This window comes from Salmo trutta, chromosome 6 (genome assembly GCF_901001165.1).
Source record: "Salmo trutta chromosome 6, fSalTru1.1, whole genome shotgun sequence".
NCBI lineage: Eukaryota > Metazoa > Chordata > Actinopteri > Salmoniformes > Salmonidae > Salmo > Salmo trutta.
Genome location: NC_042962.1, coordinates 30,392,279 through 30,408,593, shown reverse-complemented (window position 1 = coordinate 30,408,593; position 16,315 = coordinate 30,392,279). Strand labels below are relative to the sequence as shown.

At 41.1% G+C, this 16,315-nt stretch overlaps 1 protein-coding gene and 1 long non-coding RNA gene across 3 annotated transcripts in view; both read left to right on the top strand.

The window, feature by feature from the left end:
* Window positions 1-16,315, top strand: part of ptprn2 (protein tyrosine phosphatase receptor type N2) — a 277,091-nt gene that overhangs the window by 115,412 nt on the left and 145,364 nt on the right. For both annotated transcript variants that reach the window (XM_029756151.1, XM_029756150.1), the window contains exon 10: window positions 8,794-8,873. In XM_029756151.1, the coding sequence (XP_029612011.1) occupies window positions 8,794-8,873 (80 nt within the window). The remainder of the gene's footprint in view (window positions 1-8,793; window positions 8,874-16,315) is intronic.
* Window positions 6,097-8,040, top strand: LOC115195844 (uncharacterized). The gene is made up of 3 exons (XR_003878757.1): window positions 6,097-7,135; window positions 7,374-7,508; window positions 7,620-8,040. It is a non-coding gene; the product is annotated as an uncharacterized LOC115195844 (long non-coding RNA).

Here is a 16,315-nt window from a genome sequence, read left to right as displayed (position 1 = left end):
TATTAGTAAAGTGAATAAGACTTTTGAGACTAAGAGTGTCGACTGCACGTAAAAGGAAACTAATCCTTTTGAAAACAAGCCTATGTGGCACCGATATGAGTCAGAAACATTTAATCTAGTGTCAAAATTGAGTACAACGTGTAAATAGGACAATTTTGGTCATAAAGTCAGTATCTTCTAAAACGGAGTTTGGAACCTCAATGCTTCACAATGAGTAAATTAAGGTTGGGTTCGGATTATAATTATATCAAGAAATCATGCCCCCTTTTGCCAAGCTCCACATGCAAATCGCCTCCCCGCCCACTTCGCTTCCCTTCATTGAATGGGGCTCTATTGTTTCATCGCCTCCAACACGTTCAAGGGATCACGGGCCCTATACTGATTGACCATGCCTCCACAGCCAAAGTTCTATGGTTTGCATGCCCTGCCGAAGGACCCTAGGTAGTATGCGTAATTGGTGCTTGGAGTTCGTCGGCCCCCAGTCTGCACCAGCAACGGCAACGACCGGTGGTGGTAAGTATAACCAGAGACACAGAAATATAATGACCTCTGGTATAATTTAACTAATGACGTTAGATAACGTTATTGCTGGTTATCTAGGTAGCTAACTTTTGATAAAGCAAGGCAGGCTAGCTAACATTTTAGCTAATGTAAGCATACCTCATTACAACTTAGTTATTGTTTATTGTCTAGAAACTGCTGGTTATGTAACATTATCATTTGATAATGCTAGCTAGCTAATGTTAGCCAAAAGTTAGTTTGTAGCTCATACAAGATTATTCTTTATTGTCTGTTTAGTCTAAATAATGGATGCAGTTATGGTGGTAGCTAACGTGTCTGAGTCTGACTAAAGCAGTGAACTAGGAGCAACAAAGCGTGACGTCACAGGCCTGAATCTAATCCAATCTGGAGCTACAGTCAGTCTACATCTGTAAAGCATAGAATTTGGGTATCCACCAGTTACCACAGCCACAAATTCAAAGTTGGCTATAATGTAAAAATATATTGGGGAAAATGTTGCTTTTTGGTCTTAATTTAAGGCTAGGGTTAGGCATAAGGTCAGCAGTGGAGTTAAGGTTAGAGTTGGGTATAAAATAACATTTTAAGAAGATAAATTGTAGAGATCGGAGGGCTTTATGACTTTGTGGCTGTGGTGACGACCTAGAATTAGCTTGACCCAAGTTACTGCCCTGATGACACAGAAGGCTTCATCAACAACGGTAATGTGTGTTATGTGAAAAGTTCTATCAAAAAATACCTGGTTTGATAAACTAGTAGGATAATTACCCAGACAAGCAGATACAAGTAGTAGAGTATTTTTGGTTGTGAAGTGCATTATCAAATAGCTTTGTCCTTTCTTTATAACAAAATGCAATTTATCACTTGGCTGAATATTGACTTTTATCACCCTGTCACAGGCCCTCCCAGTCAACACCGCCTCATAAGATGAGGAAGTACATTGTTGTTTATTTATCTTTTATTGTTTTTATATTAACCCCTCCACACACCCCTCTTCGGAGGACAAATATCTTCAGGTTTTTTTTACAGCTTTTTTGCTACAAATACATACAGTTGAAGTGGGAAGTTTACATACACTTAGGTTTTAGTCATTAAAACTAGTTTTTCAACCAACCCACAAATTTCTTGTTAACAAACTATAGGTTTGGCAAGTCGGTTAGGACATCTACTTTGTACATAGAACGCCCACCCAATGTAACCCCGGTTGCTGAGCAGCCGTTCAGGTTATGTCGATACAGAACTCGTTTTACTGTGGAAATAGATACTTTTGTACCTGTTTCCTCCAGCATCTTCACAAGGTCCTTTGCTGTTGTTCTGGGATTGGTTTGCACTTTCCGCACCAAAGTACGTTCATCTCTAGGAGACAGAATGCGTCTCCTTCCTGAGCGGTATGGTGGCTGCGTGGTCCCATGGTGTTTATACTTGCGTACTATTGTTTGTACAGACGAACGTGGTACCTTCAGGCGTTTGGAAATTGCTCCCAAGAATGAACCAGACTTGTGGAGGTCTACAATTTTTTTCTGAGGTCTTGGCTGATTTCTTTTGAATTTCCCATGATGTCAAGCAAAGAGGCACTGATGTCAAGCAAAGAGGCACCTCCAATTGACTCAGATTATGTCAATTAGCCTATCAGAAGCTTCTGAAGCCATGACATCATTTTCTGGAATTTTCCAAGCTGTTTAAAGGCTCAGTCAAATTAGTGTATAAACTTCTGACCCACTGAAATTGTGATACAGTGAATTATAAGTGAAATAATTTGTCTGTAAACAATTGTTGGAAAAATTACTTGTGTCATGCACAAAGTAGATGTCCTAACCGACTTGCCAAAACTATAGTTTGTTAACAAGAAATTTGTGGAGAGGTTGAAAAACAAGTTTTAATGACTCCAACCTAAGTGTATATAAACTTCTGATTTCAACTGTATGCCAGTTCCTTTCAGCCAATATGTATTTTTAATGTATGACAGGCAAACAAGTTCCCTACCTTCTCCCTCTTCCACTTGCCTCCTCCATTTTTGTGGTAGTGCTGCAATCAATTTATTGTAAATTTGAATTGAGCATATATTCCCATATATTTTTGATATCTGCATATGTGACATAACTCCTCTGTTTCTATTCATAATATCATTAATACATATAATACACTTTTTTTATCCATAAAGATTTTTTTATTTGTATTAATCAGTATATTTTAATTTAACCATAACATTTGTTGTAATATTTGTTCTATCTTTTCTGGAGGATAAAACTGAAATTGTAACCAGCTTTGTTTGTATGGCTTGTTTAGGAAAGGGCGATACTTTAAACAAAATTTAATTTTCAATTAGTCGGAAATGAGAAGTTGTAATCTGTATGAAGGCAAAAAGGCCATTTTTGAGCAAAGGATGACCCTTTCTTAATAATCTACTGGAGAACCATTTTGGGTTTAAGTATAACTTATGTATGAGTGAAGCTTTTAGTGAGAGGTTTAAAGCTTTAATATTTAATCATTTTAGCCCCCCAAACTCATATTCATTATATAAATAGGTACATTTAATTTTGTCTGGCATAGCATTCCAAATAAAATGAAATATTTTTTGCTCGTATGATTTTTAAAAACGAGTCATCTGGAGTAGGCAGTGCCATTAGTAAGTAAGTAAACTGTGATAGGACCAAATAATTATTCAATGTGATTTTTCCATAAATAGACAAGTATTTACCTCTCCATGGTTGCAAAATCTTAGCTATTTTTTCTAACTTTCTATTGAAATTAATTGTGGTAAGTTCATTTATATTTTTTGAGATGTGAATACCAAGTACATTGAGGGAAAAAAGTATTTGATCCCCTGCTGATTTTGTACGTTTGCCCACTGACAAAGAAATTATCAGTCTATACTTTTAATGGTAGGTTTATTTGAACAGTGAGAGACAGAATAACAATGCAAAAATCCAGAAAAACGCATGTCAAAAATGTTATATATTGATTTGCATTTTAAAAATCAGCAGGGTTAGGGGATCAAATACCTTTTTCCCTCACTGTAGATAATATTAATAGAAATAATAACAGCATAATCTTATAAATGCCTGCTCATATTTAGAAAGTCCTAGCAAGGCTATAAGCATGTCAGCCCACCCTGCTCAGTTCATTGGATTCAATTCGATTTAAAAAAAAAATTAATGAAGAGAAAACAACTTAAATATATCGCAAGACCAGTCCTTTTTTATGTCCATTACATGCAAGACATATTTCATGTAGTCCTCATTATATCCTTGTAAGGGGTGCCTAACTGGTGGCAACAAAGTCAGACCAGTAGAGCAGAACTGGGTAATAACCGGAGCAGTTTAATATATATATACTGCTCAAAAAAAGAAAGGGAACACTTAAACAACATATCCTAGATCTGAATGAAAGAAGTAATCTTATTAAATACTTTTTTCTTTACATAGTTGAATGTGCTGACAACAAAATCACACAAAAATAATCAATGGAAATCCAATTTATCAATCCATGGAGGTCTGGATTTGGAGTCACACTCAAAAGTAAAGTGGAAAACCACACTACAGGCTGATCCAACTTTGATGTAATGTCCTTAAAACAAGTCAAAATGAGGCTCAGTAGTGTGTGTGGCTTCCATGTGCCTGTATTACCTCCCTACAACGCCTGGGCATGCTCCTGATGAGGTGGCGGATGGTCTCCTGAGGGATGTCCTCCCAGACCTGGACTAAAGCATCCGCCAACTCCTGGACAGTCTGTGGTGCAACGTGGCGTTGGTGGATGGAGCGGGACATGATGTCCCAGATGTGCTCAATTGGATTCAGGTCTGAGGAACAGGCGGGCCAGTCCATAGCATCAATTCCTTCCTCTTGCAGGAACTGCTGACACACTCCAGCCACATGAGGTCTAGCATTGTCTTGCATTAGGAGGAACCCAGGGCCAACCGCACCAGCATATGGTCTCACAAGGGGTCTGAGGATCTCATCTCGGTACCTAATGGCAGTCAGGCTACCTCTGGCGAGCACATGGAGGGCTGTGCGGCCCCCCAAAGAAATGCCACCCCACACCATGACTGACCCACCGCCAAACCGGTCATGCTGGAGGATGTTGCGGGCAGCAGAACGTTCTCCACGGCGTCTCCCGACTCTGTCACGTCTGTCACGTGCTCAGTGTGAACATGCTTTCATCTGTGAAGAGCACAGGGCGCCAGTGGCGAATTTGCCAATCTTGGTGTTCTCTGGCAAATGCCAAACGTCCTGCACGGTGTTGGGCTGTAAGCACAACCCCCACCTGTGGACGTCGGGCCCTCATACCACCCTCATGGAGTCTGTTTCTGACCGTTTGAGCAGACACATTCACATTTGTGGCCTGCTGGAGGTCATTTTGCAGGGCTCTGGCAGTGCTTCTCCTGCTCCTCCTTGCACAAAGGCGGAGGTAGCGGTCCTGCTGCTGGGTTGTTGCCCTCCTACGGCCTCCTCCACGTCTCCTGATGTACTGGCCTGTCTCCTGGTAGCGTCTCCATGCTCTGGACACTACGCTGACAGACACAGCAAACCTTCTTGCCACAGCTCGCATTGATGTGCCATCCTGGATGAGCTGCACTACCTGAGCCACTTGTGTGGGTTGTAGACTCTGTCTCATGCTACCACTAGAGTGAAAGCACCGCCAGCATTCAAAAGTGACCAAAACATCAGCCAGGAAGCATAGGAACTGAGAATTTGTCTGTGGTCCCCACCTGCAGAACCACTCCTTTATTGGGGGTGTCTTGCTAATTGCCTATAATTTCCACCTGTTGTCTATTCCATTTGCACAACAGCATGTGAAATGTATTGTCAATCAGTGTTGCTTCCTAAGTGGACAGATTGATTTCACAGAAGTGTGATTGACTTGGAGTTACATTGTGTTGTTTAAGTGTTCCTTTTATTTTTTTGAGCAGTGTATATACAACCACCGGCATCCAGAATAATAAAGAATGGGTACAAAACCCATCGCGCACCAGACAACAATGTGCACAAGCACTTACAACAAACAATACCACACAAAGACATGGGGGGAACAGAAGGTTAAATACACAACACGTAATGAGGGAATGAAAACCAGGTGTGTGGGTAAACAAGACAAAACAAATGGAAAATGAAATATGGATCGGCGATGGCTAGAAGACCGTTGACGTCGACCGCCGAACACCGCCCGAACAAGGAGAGGAACTGACTTCGGTAGAAGTCGTGACAATCCTGTTGTATTTTGACAAAAAAAGGAAGAATGAAAAAGGAACATAGATTCTAACAGCCGCTAATGACTGCAAGTAAAAATTTGTCTAGGCATCACATTATATCCTGTTTGTATATTTATATATATTATCACATTATATAACAATATTCCTGTTATATCATGCCATGGCCGTGTCAGAGCCGACCGCAAGCCAAACCCTGGTACTCTTTTATGGGAAGGCATACCCAAGCCTTCCCTGTAGCTCAGTTGGTAGAGCATGGTGTTTGCAACACCAGGGTTGTGGGTTCGATTCCCACGGGGGGCCAGCACAGAAGAAAAAAAAATGTAGGAAATGTATGCATTCACTACTGTAAGTCGCTCTGGATAAGAGCGTCTGCTAAATGACTAAAATGTAAAATGTAAATGTAAGTTCAATCGACTCCAACACAGCCACGGCACAACAGCCAAGAACACATGCAGTACTGACAATCCAGAACGAGTAAACCTGTAAAACCAACCCTCTCTCCAACCTACACATTTTGATTTTTATTCCAGGGTCGTTGTTCTATCACTTCGGCTGTTTTACACCTAGGCCTATATCGTTAGGATCAAGAATATAAAAGGTAGCATAAATAGCTTATATAGAAATATATAATATACCTTTCTCTCGCTTAGAGAAGTGCTTCCATAAGCCAATTATTGTATTAGTTCTACCGTTAACTTGAATCACTTTATCCCAGTGTTAACCAGCCCACCATACACTAGAGACAACAACCCTGTTGACAATACCTAATCCATCCATATGCCAGTGTGTATCAGAAGAATAATCATCATTTACATTTTTTATATTGAGATGTATTTATTTTTATGTGATAGGTAATAACACCAATTATTTTAGGATTGTATAGGCCGATTCCTATAGAGAACCTAGGCAGGTTTTAATTATATAATCCTTTATCCTTGCCCTATAATAAATCTATTCATATTTATTCCGTTTTATCTTAAAAGCTAATCGTTCCGATTCACATCGGCAAACAAGGGCCGCACTATATAACAGCTTTTAGGTCATAATATACCCGACCTCTACAATTAAGTCATAGTTAAACAAAAAAAAACTACCTTGGTATTTCCAATGTACAATCTTCAAATTAAATACATAAAAAATCGAATGTATCGGGGACTACTTCAACAGGAGGTAGCTATCACTCACGGCCACGTTGTAATCTTTGAGTCCTTGGTTGTTTACATATAATTTATCGACCAGGAAGTACATTGTTTATGCGGATTGCCTGCTGCAGTTGTTTGAGAGATGTCCAGTTTGCAGCCGAACCTGCAACATAGAGAAGACCAGCAAGGGGACCCTCAGCATCACGCAGACATGCCCTCGCTGTGAGCATTCTTATAAATGGAACAGGGAGAACACTTGAATCAGGTTGGTGACATTTGACCTGTTCAAAGGTCAAAACAGTTTAGAGTTTTGTTCCAATTCACCTTCATAACCTAGCCTGGTGGAACCAGCCTGATCACGGCGTTAACCATTCTATTCACTTCACATATCATGATATCTGAAGTGAAATTGAAAGGTGAATGCAGTGATCAGGTTGGTTCCAGTATGCTAATCATAACCGCCATTGATAATGTAATCAGTGCTCCATGTTTGTGTGTGACAGACCAGTGTCTTTGATGAGGGGCCAGGAGCTTATCTACGCTGCCATGCCCATCAATGGGGCACTGGCAAAGACCTTACCTCCAGCCTAACCTCTTGCCTGCTCACCAACAGTTGTCGATGGGTTGACCAGAATTAGGTAGGTTTAGTCTCACCTCTTCAAACTTCAACATAGTATATTTTGTTTGTCAAATATCACCTATCCTAACTGCCATTGGTAATAGAACAGTGACTGTGTATGTGTTTGCAGATGCATCTATGGAACAAGCACTTGGAGACTTGCAAGATGATGTGATGGAGTCCCGACTGGCTTGACACTGACGTCTCTAAATGGAGAGAGATCTTGCACTCAGCATTAAAATTTTACTTGACACAACTTTTACTTATATTGTCTTTTTCTGTTATTGAATTGAGGGAGAAACCCTGTTTATTCCGCACCAGGATCAACTCCTGTTGAATACGGGACACCACAAAGGAAGGTATGATCACTCTGACATGTTTGCCACCAGGCAATGCCGATAGGCACAGTATCTGTATCAGCTGGGAATGACGATGAAAGGTGACCATTATATTAGCAGAACACTGATGTTTATTCTACATTGACCTGTTAATACATTTAAAAGTGATCAAAACACTTAGTTTACAATATCTACATAAATTCAGAAATTGAATTCTTCTCATATTACTCTGTAGGCTACTTGACCTATTCAAAGCTTCCTCCGGCATCTCACCATACATTTGCCTGTAGTTATTGAACTCAACCTGTAGGAGGTTTGAATGTTGTGATTGAGTGTGGGGAAACAGCTGCGGGCAAGGTTCTGACAGATGAGTGAGTCTTGGTGGTGACAAGGAAACACCCAAGAAATACACACATCAAACCACACCCCCAAGCCAACTCACGTTTGGCTTCTGTCATGGCCGCCAGCATTTCTTGAGGAGCAAGCCAAAAAACGAGTCCAAATCAGCGGTTCCTCTACTCTATAAGATGTGGCCATCTATTGATTTTATGTTACTAAACGATCAAAGTAGTAATTCTTCAACGAGTCCGTTACCGCGGTTTGTGTTTTGAGCACACATCCCCTAAAAGGTCTGTGCCTGGCCCTGGACAGACGGGTAGCCAGAGATGAAAAGCAAACAAGGTTCTCAGCTGCAATACAGTTCCATGTTTTTGGTGTTTTGTTCAAATTCAAACAAAAAGAGAAAACAACCCCCCCTCCTCCCTTCCATTGTCTCTGTCTGTGTCCGTGTCCGCTATGAAAGGTGCGAGTTGATTTTGAAGCTCGCCGGTCACTGAAGCTCTCAGGGAGTCGCTCTGTCTTTCTCAACTCTTCTCTATTCCTCTCTTTCTACCTCGGTCTGCGGTTCAATTGAAGGGTATTGAGTTTAGGGTGTAGCTAATTTTGTCTCTTTTTCTTGTCTTTCAGAGTGCTGGGTCCAGCTGTAACCTTCAGGGTGGGCACCAACTCTCACAATGTCAGCACTGCAGATGTGACTCACGTTGCAGGTAGGACCATTCTCACTGTTACACCAACCCATATCCCCCAAGACCCACCCACCATTATCATGACCGATCATCATCATTTATTGAATAATGTGTCCCTGAACAAAGGGTGGGGGTAGGACAAAAAAAATGTGTTCTTAACTGACTTGCCTAGTTAAATAAAGGTAAAATAAAACATACAATTCACACACACACACGTATGTACACTGACAGACACATAACACACACACAATGAGACACACAGGGTTTGTGTGCTGTACCCATGCAGCACACAAATCCACACAGCCAGTAGAAATTATTAGCTACATTTCTTACTCAACACATTTAAATAGAAAGAACCCCATTGTGCCAATGACCTCCATTATACTGGATTTAATTTCCACCACCTACACACCATTTTGTCATGTTCTCTCTGTTTGAGTAAATGAGAGTCTCAGATCCGCCGCACCAGATAGGGTAGATATCACAGTGTCCTTCTAGTCCAGACAAGCCCATGTCTATAAGATTATTAACAGGGTGTAATGACAAATGAGGATCAATTTCACACAGGATAACAAGCAGGACACACTGCTGTTCCTACTGAGGTACATATTCTGCATCCCAAATGGCAGCCTATTCCCTATTTAAAGCCCTACTTTTGACCAGGGCCCATAGGCATAGTATTAGGGCTCTAGTCAAAAGTAGTGCACTATGTAGGGCATAGGGTGCCATTTGGGACATAGAGAGTGACTCTCAGACAAGCTAGTCTTCGTATAGCCAGATGTGGTCTGATAGAAAGGTGTCATGGTGAGAGAGAAAAAAATAGGATTTGATATTTCAGTATGCACCGCTCCTGCACCGCACCACAACGCTGGCATTGTCTGAACTTGGATCAACACGGGAGGGTGTCGCCCTTGCTTCGATTGGAATTGACTTTGAGAAGCAGAGAGCAACAGTCCAACAGTCAATAACACCGGGGTTGGAACAACAACAGGAACAACACTAGCACAAACCTCATGGAGCCTTTTTTTATTGGCTGAAATGTGCTGTTGTTCCATTGAGAGGAATTTGGCACCATTCTCCTCCTGTTGTATTATAGGGTGGTATATGGGGATTTGTTGCTGTCCTATCCATTTACAGAGATGCTACAACAACAACACTACACTCTTAGAAAAAAAGGTGCTAAGTAGAACCATACAGGCTTCTTCAGTTTGTCCCCATAGTGAAACCCCTTTTGGTGCTAGGTAGAACCCTTTGCAGAGGGTTCTATCTAGAACCCTCTATGTAGGGTTCTTAAAAGAACCCCCTGTATATGGTTCTAGATAAAATCCTCTAAGAAGGGATCTACCAAGAACCATTTCATCCTCTAAATGTTCTTCCTAGAACCATCTATGAAGGGTTCTACTGATAACTCTTTTTATCTTTAGAGGGTTCTTCCTATGAACAGTTCCACCAGCCTTATTAGCCTTTCAAATGTAATTATTTATGACAATACATTACATGTATTGGGTCCCTTTTAGAGGGTCCCTTTTAGAGAACCCTGTCTTTCAAACATAATTCGTAAAAATCCAAATAACTTCACAGATCTTCATTGTAAAGGGTTTAAACACTGTTTCCCATGCTTGTTCAATGAACCATAAACAATTAATGAACATGCATCTGTGGAACGGTCATTAATACACTAACAGCTTACAGACGGTAGGCAATTAAAGTCACAGTTATGAAAACTTAGGACACTAAAGAGGCCTTTCTACGGACTCTGAAAAACACCAAAAGAAAGATGCCCAGGGCCCCTGCTCATCTGTGTGAACATGCCTTAGTCATGCTGCAAGGAAGCATGAAGACTGCAGATGTGGCCAGGGCAATAAATTGCAATGTCTGTACTGTGAGACGCCTAAGACAGCGCTACAGGGAGACAGGACGGACAGCTGATCGTCCTCGCAGTGGCAGACCATGTGGAACAACACCTGCACAGGATCAGTACATCCGAACATCACATCTGCGGGACAGTACAGGATGGCAACAACAACTGCCCGAGTTACACCAGGAACTCACAATCCCTCCATCAGTGCTCAGACTGTCCGCAATAGGCTGAGAGAGGCTGGACTGAGGGCTTGTAGGCCTGTTGTAAGGCCGGTCCTCACGAGAAATCACCAGCAACCACGTCGCCTATAGGCACAAACCCACCGTCGCTGGACCAGACAGGACTGGCAAAAAGTGCTCTTCACTGACGAGTCACGGTTTTGTCTCACCAGGGGTGATGGTCGGATTCGCATTCATCATTGAAGGAATGAGCGTTACACCGAGGCCTGTACTCTGGAGCGGGATCGATTTGGAGGTGAGGGGTCCGTCATGGTCTTGGGCGGTGTGTCACAACATCATCGTACTGAACTTTTTGTCATTGCAGGCAATCTCAACGCTGTGCGTTACAGGGAAGACATCGTCCTCCCTCATGTGGTACCCTTCCTGCAGGCTCATCCTGACATGACCCTCCAGCATGACAATGCCACCAGCCATACTGCTCGTTCTGTGTGTGATTTCCTGCAAGACAGGAATGTCAGTGTTCTGCCATGGCCAGCGAAGAGCCCGGATCTCAATCCCATTGAGCACGTCTGGGACCTGTTGGATCGGAGGGTGAGGGCTAGGGCCATTCCCCCCAGAAATGTCCGGGAACTTGCAGGTGCCTTGGTGGGAGAGTGGGGTAACATCTCACAGCAAGAACTGGCAAATCTGGTGCAGTCCATGAGGGGGAGATGCACTGCAGTACTTAATGCAGCTGGTGGCCACACCAGATACTGACTGTTACTTTTGATTTTGACACCACCCCTTTGTTCAGGGACACATTATTCAATTTCTGTTAGTCACATGTCTGTGGAACTTGTTCAGTTTATGTCTTAGTTGTTGAATCTTGTTATGTTCATACAAATATTTACACATGTTAAGTTTGCTGAAAATAAACACAGTTGACAGTGAGAGAACGTTTCTTTTTTTGCTGAGTTTATATGGGCCTAGTTATACCCTAACACAGTGGTGTTCTGAATCTCCTGGTTTACAGGCTACATTATGCTGGCTTGCAAGTGAATTGTAATACAGAGTTAGGCTATCGAACAAGTGGAATTTTTAATCACCTGCAACCTGCATTAAGAATGACTGCCAGTGTATGGAAGGTTAAATACTGAGACTACCTCAATCATCTAAACTGGAACAACCATCTCAGCAACAGGTGAAATAAATCCAATTACTAACAGATTGGATTAGTTTAGAAAACTGTATATTATTTATATTTGTGTAGCATAAAATTAATGAACCAATCAATGCAAAAAACACAGATATTACAGTAAAACACACAATTCAGAAAATATCACTGCAAAAGAGCATGCTGGAAAATATTATATATGGTTGTATGTAGAACCTTTCTTGTCTCCCAAAGAATCCTTCTTGCCTTCCAAAGAATCATCAAAGAGCCCGTTCTTCCAAAAACGGTTCCTATGATATTACTTGTTAGATATTACTGCATGGTCGGAACTAGAAGCACAAGTATTTCGCTACACTTGCATTAACACCTGCTAACCATGTGTATGTGACAAATACATTTGATTTGAATTTGATTTGATTTAAAGGTTCTAGGTAGAACCCTTTGCTTTGCAAAGAACCTTTGTCTTCCAGAAAGGGTTCTTTTGATCAAAATAGTCCTTGGTAGAACCCTATCCCTCCACAAAGAACCCTTTTGGTACCCTATTTTCTATGAGTGTAGGAAATAGGTAGAAGGAGTTTTGGGGCTTGGGGTGTGATGTGATGTGATTTGAGACATAAAGATGACTGGAAGATGATGAAAAGGTGTCTGGAATGGTTGGTGTTACATGGGTTTTGAAGCTGGGTTCGTGCACGCACCAGAATAACAGTTATTCCATGGTTCTAGTGCTGTGGACCCCTATGGGTACGTCCATTAGTACTAGGTTGAGATACTTCCTTTGTGTGTGTTTCTAGGTGTGTGTCTACGTGCCTGAGTGCTTGTGCCTACATGCCTGTGTGTGTGTTTCTGTGTGCGTGCTCATGCGTGCGTCTGTCTATGTGGAGTGATTTGAGTGTTGATTAGGCACCGTGGTGGGAGACCTAATGACAGCAGCGAAATGCCAGACCAAATGTTAAGTCAACATTATCAGCAGCCTGACTGCTATTGATGAATTATGAATCCAGCCGACCAGAATACCAATGACTGACCGAGATTTGCCTGTCAGGAGGAATACTTAGATATCCCCCTTGCAAGGTTTCAGTTGGGAAATGAATAGGACATGTATACATGTAGATTTACAGGAAATCCGTAGATTTACAGAGAAATCTATTACAATGTTTACACATTTACCATAACATACAGTAGTATATAGTTGCGTATAACGATTAATATACGTAGAATAAGAAAAACATTCAGTTTGTATACGGAATGCAAAACTATATTATCCTGCATTATTATAAATTGTTTTCCTGAATGTTTTACAACTGTAAAACACTCAAAGATCAAGGACAACTGCGGTACAGTGACCAATGTGATATGATCCTTTTTCATGATTTCAAAGCCATCTCTTGCCGGTACTTCAGAAACAAAATGAAGATTCTCTGGGTTGAATGTGAAACAGAAACTGAATGACACTCTGCCTCCTGGGTAATCCTGGGTTACATTTGACCTCTGTTTGCCAGTGCATGAACAACATGGCCGCCTGATGAACTCGACACAAACACACACACACACACACACACACACACACACACACACACACACACATACACACTCGTCAAACCCTTGGGCTCATTGTGTGTTGAACCAGTCTATATGTGTGTTGACCATTGACTGGTTTCCAGGTTTGTGGAAAATAAATGGAGGAATTGTAAGGTATTTCTTTAGTTTAGCTCTATAGTGTGTATTTTTCTTGAAAAAGCATTCTGTTGACAATAAAGCAATTTTAGTGGAAACAAGAACACAATGATTGGGATTGGAGAATAGGCCTGTGTCAATGATAGCTCAATTATAATGAATACATTTTTCCTATGTCTTTGTGAAGATCTTAAACTTGCAACTTGCGCCCTATTCATTCAAATACATTTCTCAGTCTACATTTTTAGGACATAATACATTTACATTGAATAAGGTTTATCAGTACAACGTACACTCCCTATGCAGTCATGATAAAATGTTACATTTAACATGTGAGTGAAGATGTCTGGGAGTTGTTTTGTGTCTACTAGATCTGTTTGTTATGTGGGTCATTTCCACGAAATGCATGCCTTTTGTGCAGAATAATTCCTCATTTCATGAACACCATGTGGCCCCATGCTCTACACCACATGAGGAGTAATGGCCGATGATCACCTGAAACCTCAACCCTGTTAGAGGGCCAACGTCAACTTTATTAGTTTGATATTATGTGTGAGTTTATTTGTACAAAGGATATTTGATCAATGAGAAAATGTTGGATTTATCTCAAACATGCTTTTATACAGAACAAAAAATAGAAACACAGCATGCAACAATTTCAACGATTTTACTGAGTTACAGTTCATAGAAGGACATCAGTCAATTGAAATAAATTCATTAGGCCATAATCTATGGATTGCACATGACTGGGCAGGGGTGCAGATATGGCTGGGCCTGGAAGGGCATAGCTCACCCACTTGGGAGCCAGGCCCAGCCAATCCGAATGAGTTTTTCCCCACAAAAGGGCTTTATTACTGACAGAAATACTCCTCTGTTTCATCAGTTGTCTGGGTGGCTGGTCTCAGATGATTCAGCAGGTGAAGAAAACGGATGTGAAGGTCCTGGGCTGGCGTGGTTACACGTGGTCTGCGGTTGTGAGGCCCGTTGGATGGCTTATGATAGAGAAATGAACATTCGATGGAGGACACTCCTTCAAAACTTGAGACATCTGTGGTATTGTGTTGTGTGACAAAACTGCACATTTTATAGTGGCCTTTTATTGTCCCCAGCACAAGGTGCACCTGTTTAACGACGATGCTGTTTAATCAGCTTCTTGATATGCCACACCTGTCAGGTGGATGGATTATCTTGGCAAAGGATAAATTATCACTTACAGGGATGTAAACAAATTTGTGCACAAAATTTGAGAGAAATAAGATTTTTGTGCGTATAGAAGATTTCTGGGATCTTTTATTTCAGTTCATGAAACATGGGGCCAACACTTTACATGTTGCATTTATATTTTGTTCTGTATAAATATTAGTTAGGCAGTTAAATAAGTGTCCGTAACAGGGTTGGCACACAGTGTGGTACAAGTGCAGATAAAATGCTTTTAGTTCATAGGATTGTAATGCCTGAGATGAGAAAAGGTGTTTTTTCGTAGTCTAAAAATATCCTCCATCCAATTGAATGTTGAAAGAAGAGATATTTTAAAGTTAAATATTTTTCATTTCTTAAGGTTCCGTTCCTAAAGGCACCCATTTCGTGGAATGACCCATGTTTCATAGAAAAGCCATAGGGAGAGAAAGGTCCCATTGAAAATCCTTCTTATAGGGAGAGATCCCATTGAAAAGCATGGTGTGCATCCCAAATGGCACCCTATTCCCTATATAGTGCACCACTAGTAGACAGATATAAAAAAAACACCCAGACATCTTCACTCACATGTCAAATGTAAGATGTTAGTAGTGCACTACAAAGGGATTATGGTTCCATTTGGGATGCACATGGACAGTATAAAGAGGAGATTTGATATCTCAATGAAAGCATTGCCATCTTTTGGCTGTGGGTTCTTACTGGTAGAATTAGAAGTGAAAATCATGATGGGAGGTCTCACTGTATTAGTGAAGGTAGGAGCTACTAGGAGCTCTTGTGTTTTGCTCAACTGGAAAACTGGCGGACAATGACCTGTGCTCACTAAACCCCCGCACAGCTAGAAAACAAAAGAGAAGGCGGCTGCTTTATATATATATATAAAAAAAACTAGGCTAGTGTGTGTGTGTGAGTGTGAGAATCATTTGCAAGGGAAATTATTTATTCAAGTTTTGATGAAGAGCTGACCAAGCTGTAAAAAAACAATGTTGCAATTTGTCATTAAAGACACTCTTGCTTTTTGCTCCTTCATTCTCTCTCTCTCTCTCTCTCTCTCTCTCTCTCTCTCTCTCATAGAATGAGGTTCTGAATGCGGTGAAATGCTGTGCGCTTCAGACTGATCTGCAAACATGTAAATCACCTTCACATGGGAAATTGGTTCTGTCAAAATTTGTTACGCTCACTGCTAACCAACGTTTCTTTAGCCATGAGAAATGTAATCCCCCTCTCATTTTCCCTTCTATGTTTTTTCTTCTGTGTACAGTAACCGGGTAGGTAGAAACATGCATGGGTTGTTTTGTGTTTCCTTAGAGCAATTACTCGATGTGGACCAATATCATTCATACAGTGTATACACATTTACATGCCTTTCTGAAACATCCCAAAATTCATGTTTTTTCGGGGG